The following is a 13820-nucleotide window of genomic DNA, read 5'->3' as shown; positions in this document are numbered from 1 at the left end:
TACGCTGGTGTTGTCGGGTGAGAGAATGAGAAGTAGATAGAAGATGGCAGACACATCCATTTCTTATTGTGAATCAACCAAAAAACGTAAATGTAGAATAAAATAACATTGATTATTCCGATGTGAACCAATATCCCGTTTCTGCCGCGATTGTATGGGATTCGAACCTGCTGGTGCATCACGACAGCTATCTATAATGCAATCGAACTTGAAAAGGACGATTGGTGCATGTCGGATTGTATATTCTTTGACGGAATTTGAAAAGCTCCATCGATTGGTAGATAACCATGGTAACGTCGAATAAGTCATACTATGAGGTCTGGTAATCTGTAAAGTGATACACGATCCTAATTGCCCTACCTGACATAACTACTCGGAGAGAGGAGAGCCATCTAAAACATGTAGGAACCAGTCAACGAAATGAGCGGATCTTTTATTTATTATTATGATTTATTCATCTCATTTAGCGGGTGCTGTCATTCGTTCGCGTGTTCTATCCATTCCAACACACGAAAGGCTTTTGGCAAATTCTTACTATTAAACGGTGGAACAAAGTTTTTCTCCGTTTTTCTTTTCTTTCGATTACAATATAATTTCCAACACGCGAAAACATCAGCACACGACAACAGTGTTTTCAAACTCGGTTATAGGCGTTTTTCCTGAGGCGCACGAGAAGGGCTCGATTCGCTGGGGAGCTTGCAATTACAAACTAACCCATGTGATATGCAAGACAGAGTTGTGTTAGTCTAGGCGTTAATGGAAAAAGAGACAGGCAGCCGTGAGAAGTTCTGTTACGGGTGATGTGGTTTTGCTTTTGGTTAGTTGCAAATGGGCCGTTTGCCGCGGTTGCCATTCAATCCACATTTGCACGAGGCTTTATGGGTATATACGAAATGCGTTGTCGGTCTAAACTGAATACAAGAGAAATGTGTACTTTCTAGCGTTGGAAGCCGCTCTGCGTATGTACGGAGTTGGGCAAAAAGCCGCCGCCCCCTCTCCAATGACGGCGCATCCCGCTGCTCGTTTTCGTCCCTCGTCTCGTGCAGCCCGTCAGTCCATTGAGCCACGTCGTCCTCTGCGGTCTCGCACAACTGCGCAACTGTTATCTCTTGTTTTACTAGATTTCATTTGTTTGTACAGGCATAGTGGTCCTGATGCGGTTGGTAAATAATGACGGTGACGATCTAAAGGAAATTTGGTGTATTACCAAATAATCAACCGTCCTTTAGCGACAACAATTGCTGTGCGTGTTTAAGCTTGAAAAACATAGAGTTTGGTTTCTCTTTCTTACTGTGTGTTTGATTGATTGATTGTATTTGTCCATTAAAGGCCATACAATACGGTCAAGCCATATCGGTAGGGTCTACTGTAGGCTATATTGCAAAATGTATTCCTAATTTAATTGGCTCTCAAATGATTCCAAGATAACACAATCGCTAGTGCAAATGACAGTGTCCGTCAATCTGTGGAAGACCATCGGAACGCATAGAAAACAATGCAACCGCTCGCCAAGTTCGTAATAGACGTGATGGCCAAAAATGTGAGCAACGCTGGAACCGATTTTGATTCTAGTGTCAAGTATTTTGATTCGTTGAACGCCGCGAACAATGTTGAAATAATTACCTCAGTGAGCGGTGGCGTCATCGATACAACTACTGAAGAAGGATTGGCACAGTTGTCTGGACTTGCCGTCTTCGTTATTAATGGGCAATCATCTTCCAACGGCATCATGTCCACGGAAGCTTCGACATTACAGGACGCCAGCGTGAACTGGCTGTCTCTAGGGGTGGTCGTCGTTCTGTCCATCATTGTCCTGTTGACCATCTGTGGCAATTTGCTCATCTTGGCAGCTGTCCTCTTCAATTCCAACCTGCGTGGTCCTACCCACATCCTAATAGCCAACCTGGCCGTTGCTGATCTTCTTTTAGGATTCCTAGTTCTACCCTTCTCCGCAACGCTAGAGGTAAAAACCCCCAACTGGAATTGGCGCAGTCAAAATTTATATTCCGGTGGAATTCCGTTTCAATATCCCCATTTTTATTTTTATTTCAACAAGAAATAGAAAAAGGAAAAGGATAAACGCAGTAGACAAGAAGAAAAGAGGAATTTAGCGTATTTTGGGGAGGCATTTTTAAATCAATACTGCATTATTGTAAGGCAAAAAAAAAAAAGGGGATTTGCATTAGGCTTTAGGTAACGTAATATACATATAGCACTCAGAAAACAAGCTAGTTTGATTTATAGGCATGAATACTTTTACCTATATATTGTCGCATCCCCCACAGTCCTTTTCTGAAATGGTAATACCATATATCTCGTCTTTCTCATTCGTCCCGACGATGGTATATCAACAAACGAGCAACTGCGTCCCTCGCTTTCCGCCACTTTTCTAACTCGACCTACTCTCCGCCACTATGTCTACAATATCTATGCCAGTTGTCGATGTTTTTTTTTTTTCTTTCCAAAATAGCTCTCGCACTCGAAGAAGAAATGCGCCGAAAGAAAATCCGCTATTCAGCAAGGAATATATAGCGGATAAATAAGGATCACCAGCGCAAAAGTTGAACTACATTCCAGTTGATGCTGAATATTATATGAAGATAAGATGCGTCGCTTTAAAAAGTTCGAAGACGGTGATGCCAAAATAGAATTGGGAAAAAAATAGTTCGAAAAAAGAAAAAGTTGAGACAAAGGGCTGCTGCTATTTGGTGCCGACGGGTTGTAATAGAGTGGGGAAATCTACTTTCAGGATGCCAGTTGACTTTTGGCCACCCAACCGTGAAAGACAAGAAAGAAAAAACAAAGCAAACTAAATAAAATGGGAAAATTGGAGATAAAAAAGAATGAAAACTTTTCAGTGGCATCGAAAACTCTTAACTTGAGTCCATTACATCGTTCCGCTCATCCACGATTGACGTCATACACGATAGTAGTATTTGGCCTTCCATTATTCTTCGAAAATTGTATAACCTGTTCCCCGTTTCTTCCGATAAACCGAAACTTATAATTACATAAGTCATAACAATAGTTGAACTAAAGTGCATCGTCAATCACCGGACGAATCACTCGGTCAACTTCGTCATTGAGGCCCCTTTTAACTACCAATGCATTATGTCTTTCCTATATGCATACGTTTATCTTTAGCATGGAATGTCATTCATCTTTTTCAACTTTTGCTTTGTGAATTTTAGGTGACGGGCAACTGGTATTTTGGCTCCGTCTTCTGCGATGTTTGGGCTGCTGTGGACGTCCTCTGTTGCACTGCATCCATCATGTCATTGTGCGTCATTTCCGTAGACCGTTACATCGGTGTTACTAGGCCACTGAATTACTATTCGATCGTGACAGCAAAGCGTTCCACTGTACTCTGCCTGATTGTCTGGATCTCTTCCCTATCGATCAGCATCGGTCCGCTCTTGGGCTGGAAAGAGAGAAATGATTTCTCTTTAGGATCTGGTAATGACTCGTCGCCGGCGATTGCGACCACAATACTGGACTCGTCTGAATTGCAAGCCTGCAATGTCAACAAGGAAAAAGCGTACGTCCTCTTCTCAGCCATAGGCTCTTTCTATTTGCCCACTTTGATCATCTTGGCCATCTATTGGCGCATCTATCGGACGGCCGTCAAACAGACCAAGTTTTTAGAGAGTGGAACCAAGACGGACAAGTCAACTTCGTCGCTCAGTGGCAGTGAAGTTTTGACGTTGCGGGTTCACGTTGGACGCGCCATTCCTTTGAAACCCATGGCAACGACAGCGGTAAGCCATCACCGTACTTCGAATCACCTCCATGTCGCAAAAGGTCGTTCGGTAGCCCGTCCGTCTACGTTTGACTCGTCGACGAACATCAGTGATCGATCTTCTATCACTTCGTCTTCACGTGGCAAGAACAACAAAAGTGGTCGGTCGTCGCAAGCAACCCAGCTTCCCTTGGACACTTCGCCACCTCCATTGAACAGTGAGCTGGCCAAGGATCTGAACGAATTGACCACGGGCGCCGTCATGAAAAAGAAAGGTCTGGCGAATCATTTTCAGAGAAAAAATTCATCAAGACGGCCTTCCAATGTAACCAACAACTCACTCACGTCCGCTTCTGGTACGACATTGACCGTGAATGCAAGCGGTGGAGCATTATCGAGCAACAGTGGTGGGACCACTGGATTGTCAGCCAAGATGTTCAAATTTCGGCGTCAAAAGAAAGCAGCTAAAACATTGGGAATTGTAGTCGGAGCCTTTCTTCTCTGCTGGTTCCCGTTCTTCGTTATCTTGCCAGTTGGTGAGTGTCTGCGTAGTTTTCCATGTTCACGCTAAAATTGTTAAATGGGGACTTTTCTCCAATTATATATTTTACTAACTGGTGGAGCTGACATTCTCGGCGATTTGAGTGGAACACCTAGGCGAGATTTTCACACGAAGCTTGGATCTAAAAAAGAAAAAAACGTTATAACGAGACCTTCGATTTCCTTTTGATGTGTTGCGTATCAGTCCAACAGCTGCAACATTGATGACGAAAATGATAGAATCACGGGCCGCAGTTCCATTTTTGGCTCGTTTGATTTCCTTTTTGTAGGGGTGGGGGGGGAGTCTTCGTCTATATACCAAATAATAGTTATGGCTATGATGTTGAGTGTAAGAGCGTTCCATCCCCGTGCGGAGTAAAAGCCCGAAAATTTATACGATCAAACATATAAGTATGCCCACCTGTTCACCGACCGGGATGGGCAAATGGTTTCTTCATCAGATTTTGAGACGGAATGTAAAAAAAACAACAGAGGTTTGCAAGCGAATTGCACAATAGGGGTGCCATGCTTGGGGAAGACAACTGCTGGGACATATCTGTCAGAAACGTTTAAAGAGAAAACAATGAAAATAAAAGCGCACAATTTTACTCGAGCGACTACGTTTTTACTATTACCAAAATAGCCTCTCAGGGTGAGGTGTGATATATTTATCCAGCCGCGTGTTAAATAGCTATAACAAACCGCAATTGTCGTTTCGTATTTTTAGGACGTAAACAATATGCCTGAATTTGATCGCTGATTTGTAGGCGGTGTAAACTGTATACACAGGCCTATACAAATCATCATCGTCATTCTACGTGTGCGCACACTGTGTTTTTTAATGGAGAAACCTCACCGGGATTGTCGAAATAATGGGAACAAACGAACTAGAACAGGTTGGTATAGCTCGAGCAGGAGTTCTCCTAAGGCTTTATGGAGTCTCTTCATTACGTAGCGAGTGGAATTTTTTTCTAGGCGAAGCTGGAGATGCCAGTGCTTATATAACACCGTCATATTTCCAGGAATTTCTAGGGGAAATAACAACGAAATTTCCATCGAATCACGCTGCATTACATTCCTACATGTACAGGCTCTCGTCTATTTTCAGGCTCCCTTTAATCGATTCCTCAAAATGTTTCTAATAATATACAGTCGCTTCATTCTTCATTGTCCTTTTGGTTTGACACCCTTAACGCGCAAATGACGGTTGGTCTCACTGGACAAAAGCCAAGTCTGCACGATGCTGCTACGTTATCGGGACGTAACTCGAAATGGCTTCCCTGACTTTGCGATAAGCAAGTCTTGTGACTCATCGCCAAGGTTATTTCTTAAACATATTTAAGTCCATCAGACGTATGGACGAGCAGAATGGTACAGGGCACATAAAAATGGCTGAACAGAAGCTGTCTTGTATCATCCACACGGGCATTTCTATTCCAAACTGTTTTATAGCGTTCATTCCGGCTGATTTTGTCGGAAGAGGGACAATCCATACCACTTTCCCGGGTCATAGCGTACACGGGAGGTTCGTATATGTTCTTATTCCTTGTTATGGTGAGCAGCTCAATCCCTAATTACCGGTAGCTGGAAAACTTGATGAATCGGTGATGCTCACTACACTGCAGTTGTTCGCTTTTTTCAGCTTTATAAATTCGAACCAGAAAGTAGAAAAATCAATTGAAGGTTAATCAAAAGATTGATTAAAAGCATAATGACTCACGACACTTGCGCGAATCACGTTGATTTCACTGCGTCTTCGTTTCATCTTCCCAACATGTCTACATGTACGCGTATGAGAGACATACGGATCCTTGACATGCAAATGATTTTTCACTAACTATACAGTATATTAACAAGTTTGCTGTCTTTCTTCAATTGAGTCAACTGCTTGCAAACGTGTGTCAGACGTGCGATAAGACTCGGATTCACTACTTCATTTTAACAACAAGTTTAAGCAACTTTATGTAAGATAAAGTGCGAGAAGTTTTCTCGTATACATCGTTGTTTAGTTTCGTACCAAAATGAAACTCACTGTGTGTCATTATTGCATATAATCACTACAACGCGTATTGTATGATACGCCGAATGTAATGAGAGCATCGTTGTTGTGAGGATTGTTTTTGTTCGTCGACTTGAAACCTTGGATTTAACTTCCATTCTTGAAACTGGTACTAAATGATGTTGGATAGCTTTCTCTTTTGCAAGTTTAAAGATTTTCTCTTTTCCAGCTACAATAGGAACATATTTTTAAGAAATAACAGCCATGACAGCAGGCGTTGACTTCATCGATCTAATACTTACTCAGACATGAATTTTTTAAATTAAAAGTAACAAGGAAGCCGTTACATGAAATATTACTATAACCAACGCCCCGTACACGTCTGCCATTTACGCCTTCATGTATGGGGTTAAGTGCTGGTGAAATTGACGTGATTATTTTTCAAATTGCTCAGCGCGAAAATGAAAAATCGTTACAAAGTGTATAAAAACGTGCCAAGGAGAGAGGGTATATACTTTCAAGATAACACAATTTTTTTTTCTTTTTCGCAACCCATCGAAGCTTGCGGATGTATGTCTAGCCTTTTAAAAATAAACCGTCTAAGTTTCCAAAGATCAGTCACGCATCCTTCCCTTTTCTTCTTCGAAAACATTAATAAGCCGGCTATCCCAAGTTGTTTAGTCATAAGGAATTGAGCGTACTAAACTTCGAGAAGAGTTTTCTGTCACAAAGAGCATAGTGATTACACGCCTCCAAAAGTCTGCAGTGAACTAGTAACGTATAAATCCATCTTGTTACCTCATCAAGCTAAAAACTAGCGTAGGCGTGTTATTAACAGCTCTTGAATAGTGTACGTTATCAATTCAACATCTACGAAATAAACCTCATTTAAGAAGTTACATAGAATGTCGTAAAGGATCAATATGTGTGATTTACAAAGATCAACTATAGACGGAGCTTTTTAACAAGATATACAACCACATGGTCTGTTGATGGCTGATGTTGCTCTGCAATATGCTACTGAACGCCTAAATTAAAGCCCAAATTTAATCCCGACTTTTTAGACAAACATTACGGCTTAAGTCCAATAAAGGGTAAACTATGAACCGGAGTTGTCTATAAAAAATTGGGTCAAATGGCATTCCGAGTGTTGTGACATTTGCTCACCAAGTTTAAAAAGCATCGCCAACATGAGATTGAACTTTGAAGCTACATATCACTGGTGGTGTATTATACATGCTTCTCACGCAGATGATGTAGCACAACAAACGTGGGGAAACATAACAGCATACAAAGCACTCCAGCAAATGCGTGTTTCTTTAATTGGCGTTGAATTATTGAGCATGTACTGTAAGAAACATCGAATATACATTTAAAACACCATGGCCGTTTGATGGAATAGGTATAGCAGCACGTGCGTTCCCCGTTCCAGAATATTAGAGCAGTAAGAGTACACTTGGCTGACCGCCTTCAAATATCTAGCAACGTGACCCGTATATATAGGAGAATCAATAGGTGAGCGGCTGTATCGTATAGCTGTCATGATGTAATGGAGCTTCCAAGCAGACAGTAGATACGTAAGGTGTACGTAAAAAAAGGAACCAACTGATTGATTTCCCACGTCAGTAAAGGCTACACAATGATCCCCGATAGTTTTTTTTTTAGTAAGAAAACCGCCCGAGTTATTGCTAGACAAAATAAAAATGCAAATGGATGTTTTTTTGGGGGTCTCACCCGGGTCTCACCCGTTCGGCACAGATTTATTTGTTTAAAAAGGAATAAAGTCAACGGATGTACAGCGTGAATGGCCTGCATGTTTCTTTTTGATTGCGATCCTTATAGCTGATGGAGTTGCCATGATTGAGCAGGAAAAAAGAAAGAAAGATTCTTAATATAGAAACATCGTCATCGACGGAAGTCTGTGGTTGCGCTGTCTATATGATAAGTCTATACTGTAATCTCCGGCTTGATGGGTTTGGTGGTGCGTTCTATATACGATTCTCGACTTCTCGCCAGTTATATGATTAGATCCAACGGAAGTCGGGAGATTTTCGTACTTGCTGTTATAAAATAGTTCTATATAGGCACGTACAATATTTCAAAGAAGAATTTTCTGTATAGGAATAAGGAAAAATAGTTACAATTCCTCGCTATGATGAAATTCTTTTATTTCTCATTTTTACATTTAATTTATGTGTAGATTACCTGCGATTAATCCTATCGATTATGCGTGTCAAGTTGAATACATGAAACCCATAAGACTATCGATTTTGCTCATCACCAACATGGTTTATTTGTTTCATGTTTGTTCTTTCTTGCCATTGTTCTGGCGCATGAAAGGACGCATTTTATGAAATGACAACGAGTGCTGCACATGTAAATGACGTAGCTACTGTGAGCAAACGTTATTACAATAGAAATCAATGGATCACAATTGCTTCTGCAATTTTGAATGTTCACGTGAACCATAATTTTTATTTGACATTAGCAAACTGGCAGCCACCCAGAAATCTTCATTGAGCCTTGCCCTCAATCAGACCTTGCGGACATAATTAATTCCGATTTTTGTGGTCATCATTACACGGGCAATATGACCTTCAGGAAACAATTTATGGGGCCTTCTTTTATATTTTCTTTAATCCCTTCCATATTAATGCTAATACCATCAAGCGGGAAGTGAGCATTTCTGATTGCTCACGCTCTACTTGCGGTCACTGTACGGTGGATTAAACAAAGTATTTTTGTCTAAATAGATTTAGAGGATCTATGTATATATAAGAAAAATTATATCGTGAATTCTATTATATACACGCTTGACCGACACGAAAAAAAGAAAGAAATTGTGTAGGGGAAGAAGAATGAGATTTGTTATCGTGTGCCCTTTTCCTTTTTGATGACGGGGATTCAATTGGATCAACTCACGCTTAACTGATTAATGAAAATTCGCGTTCGTGATTCGTCTAGAAGACGAAAGAACGAAACGTGTATAATGTATTGTAATTCTTCAGACAATCGACTAAAGCTGAACATGGAATCGTCTTCGTGTAATGCAAAAGAACTGATTAATTGGACCGTCCCTATAAATTAAAGCTTTTCAGACTCCGGCCGAGTTTCTACGTATAAAGAGGCCAAAGAAAAAAAAAAAGAAGAAATCCCTTTCATTTGTATTTTCGCAACCGGATGATTTAGTCAAGTCTACATTGATTAATCACCTTCAAGACACACACACACAAAAAGAAGTTAAATAGGAAAGACCAAAAAGGACAGTCCCTTCGTCTAGACAGGCCTTCAAGTCAAAATTAGATTAACGATCATTTTAATTGATCTCGACTTCCATCTATCTCTCAATGCCCTTTTAGATATTTCGGTGGTGCAAAAATCCTGCGCAATTCTACAGTTCTTTTCCCTTTTCCTTTGCTTGAAGCAAATTGAATTATGGGATTAGAATGGAACATGCAAATACAGGGAAACTACGGGTTGCACTGAATAATATATGTAATGTCAAGTGGAGAACGGAGCCCAAATGAGAAATTCCAGTCCTCCTCATTACAAACCCGTCAAGAGGGAAGAAGGGGTTCTTACAAACCTAAATGGCCGTTTCCTTTATAAAATAGAAAATCAGTTGTTGTTTCTTTCAAGAATCTTCGCTTCGGTACTATACTGTGCAAGACGCATTTGAATTTTATTTTGTGGTCCGTCCCTATCAACGGAAATAATGATGTTCTCTTCATTTTCTTTTGTGATAGACAAACACAAAAGAAAGCAATGAATATTAATGATGAAGTGCATCAGCCTGTATTTTTATACGGTACTAACCAGTCATCACAGAAAGATATCCTTTAAGACACCATCATTTTAAAGGTACCATTAAGGGTGCAGTGTCAACCGTTCGTCTTTTATAGACCAATCGAACGCCCTCATTACCATTGGTTTTGCATTCCGTAAGAGAAATTTTGCGAAATAAAATCAATCGCTCGATAAAGCATTCAGCGACGGCCTTTCGGAGGACTCAATCATATTAAATGCCAACGTAAAATGTGTGATTACTAATGTCTTTCTTTTTACTTTCTCACACAGAGGCCCTTTGTTCAACGTGCAACATCCCATCGCCACTATTTTCGTGCTGCTTTTGGCTGGGCTATTGTAATAGCTGCCTGAACCCGTTCATCTATGCCAGTACGAGCCGCGAATTTAAACGAGCCTTCTCTAAAATCCTGTGCGGTCGACGGGCAAGATGGCCCAGTGGAGCCGGTGGACGGAGTTTCAACCGGAAACCGCCGCAGATTATGGCTCCATTGCATTCGCGTCACGCCAGTAGAAACCCGTCGGTTAACAACGTTTCACCACCGTCCACTCTGGATAAAACAAATGTCCAGGTGTCAGCGACACCTCGCCCTGGAAGCGACCCTTGCGCTTTGAATAGTACCTGATCATTAGCAGTGACTAGTACCTGATGACTAATGGCCCTTCATCGTCGTTCGGATAACGAGGAACATTTTGACATCTGTAACAACAAACAATACCGAAGGGCCTTCAAACAAGAGAACATTTACAAACACGCTTTTGCTGTGACAGAATGGCTTGTCGGCTTGCGTGTGACTTCAGTCATGACTCATGCTGTCCGAGTGCTATCTGAGATGAGTCCTTCACGAATCCTTATTCAAATTCATTAATTCAGCGCAATTGCTGGTCATTAAACTCTGATGAAAGGACACCCCTTCATTTATTTTGAACGCTGGCCACTGTTATTGTTGATACCTTAATGGAAAAGTCGGATGAAACAAAACCTATGCGTCAACTATTGAGTTAGAACTCTTTGGAGATGGCAAAACAAGAGACTTGTGTTTTGTAACACTGCAAGATATGAATCTCATTACAATATCATCTGCACTGTTTTAATTTTAATAGCCAGAAAACATTCGGGGCCAACAGTGTCGTTAAGACGGAAGGGGAAAATTGTCAAGTTAACGCGTTTTTTTCCCTTTGATGAATGACCCGGGGAACATTTGCATGAAATTGCTATTGGACGCAGCTGTTGTCCGCTTGATCATTGGAAGCCAACCTGCGATGAAAACGATAAATAATACTGACGGCTACACAAAACATCAGAGAGATTGTGCGCTGGCCTGCTCCCACGCATAACGTATGGAATATAATAATACTATTGAGCTGCTAGCTCATAGCTAAATCACCCTAGACTCACATCAGCTGCGTGCCGTATTTCCAGAAGAGCTTAACTCTTAGCTCATTTTAGATTTTGATTACACGCGCATTCCTGAGCGACGGACAGACGTCAAATCCCTATTACCTTTCAGTTGATGTTATATGCGTTGACTGGAGAAAGGCTATGGGAGTGGGACATGCACTATAATTGTTATTAGAAACGCCTATACGTTAAAAGACTTTGGACAAAAATCCATCCAATAAATACGCTTGCAAATCTCGTTCATACAGTACGAATAGCGAAAACGTCATCGATGAGAAAAAAATGTATTATCTTCAATTGCAGTATTGGAATGTTGGGCGGGAGTTCACCTATGCTGAGGAATTGACATGTACTACGTTCAGCTCTGCCATGCTATGTGAAGCCCAAATCGATTTCACATTTTTGTTTTTTGTTTTGTATTTTTATTTTTGCGTTTACCTTTGTTTCTGTCCGTGTTTTCTAAGAGAGGGGGTGGCTTCGTTTTGTTTACATCTTGTCCGTTGGTTCTGACGTTGGTGGTTCACCGATCCCGCGGGTATATAGCGACTCCTCACCATCATTTGTGAATTTATCGAAGATTCTTGTTTCTTCACTGATCGTTGGACATCTTGCGTCTACACGAAGGACTTATTCCCAGCGTAACAGTTTCCCCGCCGTCGCTCGGCTGATTTTTCCCGAGCCATGCATCTCCGCGCATTATGCAGCGATTCTAATCGGAATAAACGAAATTGGAAAAAAAAAGATGTCATCTGGAACGAACACCATCTTCTTCTATACTCCGCCTTGGCATCCATTGTACACAACATAAGCTTGTTTTCTTGTCTGATTTTTTTTTTTCCGATCCCACCATGGAATGGATGGTATATGTGTCTAGTAGGTCACGTGCGCCTGCCTTGTGTCCTTGCCATCCCCATCTCCGTTTGAACGAAAGCTTATAAAAAATAAAGGCACTTTCGACGTTTGACTTTTTCCAAAGTAAAAAAAAACACAATTATTCATGGCTCAATGCATCTTTTAACTTATGCGCATATTGCTCACGTCTCCTATTTAGATTTTCTACATTTACTGAGATTTGCGCTTTTCTTTGTTCAGCCCATCTGACGACAATAGCTGACGCATGAGCAATGGAATGTCCGCAAATTACTAATTATTGAATCAAGTCTGTATCATACTTTTCTTCTCCGGCTATGGAATGCGATGAAATTCATAGTTCATATGGGAACGTATGCCTACGTTACAGGACTAATTAACAATTCCAAAAGGGACCATCAGCCCACCGCCATTTATTTACGTTTTTTTTTTTTTTAATCTTTCTTGAGTTATAGAAATGACGATGCATCAACCCAGCAAAGCAAAACGCCTCATTTTGATTAACCAAAGTTACTCTAGAACTTGTGCCACTTCACTAGCAGTCGGAATTCTTAATTAATCATTACTTTGTTTCCTCTTATATCCAAACTTTTTTTCAACAGCGTCGTGCCATTGCGTGAATGAAAGATGATCAACGTGTTGTTCGGCGCTAGTCTGCTATGACGACAGCTGCAGAAACATCAGCGTCTGCTTACAATAGCTCATCAATATCGACCTAGGCTGTATAGTAAGGGGACTTGTATACACAGCTAGACAGGGCGAGAGGACAATCTATTTGCTCTGATAAAGTAGCGATCGATTTTCATCATCCATCATGGCGATTTGTAGATGCTGGAACTTTATGTACGCAAGAGCAATGACGTTGCCCGGCGAACAGGCCTTCTATTTACAGAAGCCTATTTTTGGTCACCAAACACTTGAGGCGAGAATCGGACTACAAGAACCCTTCAGGAAAATATGAAAAAATAATAACCAAATGTTTTCTTTGTTGCATTTTCTTTCATTATGTAACTCTTACCCTGCCCAGCTTTTTTTCTCTCCTCGTTTTCTCGGTGCCGTGTCAAAACTTCTTTCTACTTGCCCTTTTTCTTTTACTTCAAAATCGAACCTCGTAAAAGTGCTGTGTCCTTCCTTGTACAGTATATAAAACATGCATAATTGAATCGGTGGGTTGGTAAATAGCTGTGACTGTTTGAAATTGTGCATGACGAGCACATTATTCTGAAGAAATACAGCGTATTATCGTATTCTTTTTTCTATTCTTTAATCTGTCGTGATCTCAAATTTGCTGTCACAATTCTATTACTGCACATACTGAATGGAACTTTAAAAGCATAAGCCAATTAATTCAACTACCGAAAAGGCATCCTAACAAAATCATAGTTTGCTGCCTTTCTCGTTTCTTGGATAAACGTATTCTCAAACATGAAATCAAAGAGGAAACGAAAAACAAAAAATAAAATAAA

General features: G+C 40.8%; 1 protein-coding gene across 1 annotated transcript; it reads left to right on the top strand.

Moving 5' to 3' along the window:
- Positions 1-1068: 1068 nt before the first annotated feature.
- Positions 1069-13601, top strand: LOC116936310 (alpha-1A adrenergic receptor). Its single transcript, XM_032943464.2, has 3 exons — positions 1069-1963; positions 3192-4275; positions 10356-13601. Exons 1-3 carry the CDS (start codon positions 1496-1498, stop codon positions 10706-10708), a joined length of 1905 nt encoding a protein of 634 aa, XP_032799355.2. The 5' UTR covers positions 1069-1495; the 3' UTR covers positions 10709-13601.
- The last annotated feature ends 219 nt before the right edge of the window (positions 13602-13820 follow it).

The sequence above is a fragment of the Daphnia magna genome, linkage group LG1, assembly GCF_020631705.1.
Source record: "Daphnia magna isolate NIES linkage group LG1, ASM2063170v1.1, whole genome shotgun sequence".
Taxonomy (NCBI): domain Eukaryota; kingdom Metazoa; phylum Arthropoda; class Branchiopoda; order Diplostraca; family Daphniidae; genus Daphnia; species Daphnia magna.
The sequence above is the reverse complement of the archived record's forward strand: the minus strand, read 5'-3'. Positions and strand labels throughout refer to the sequence as shown.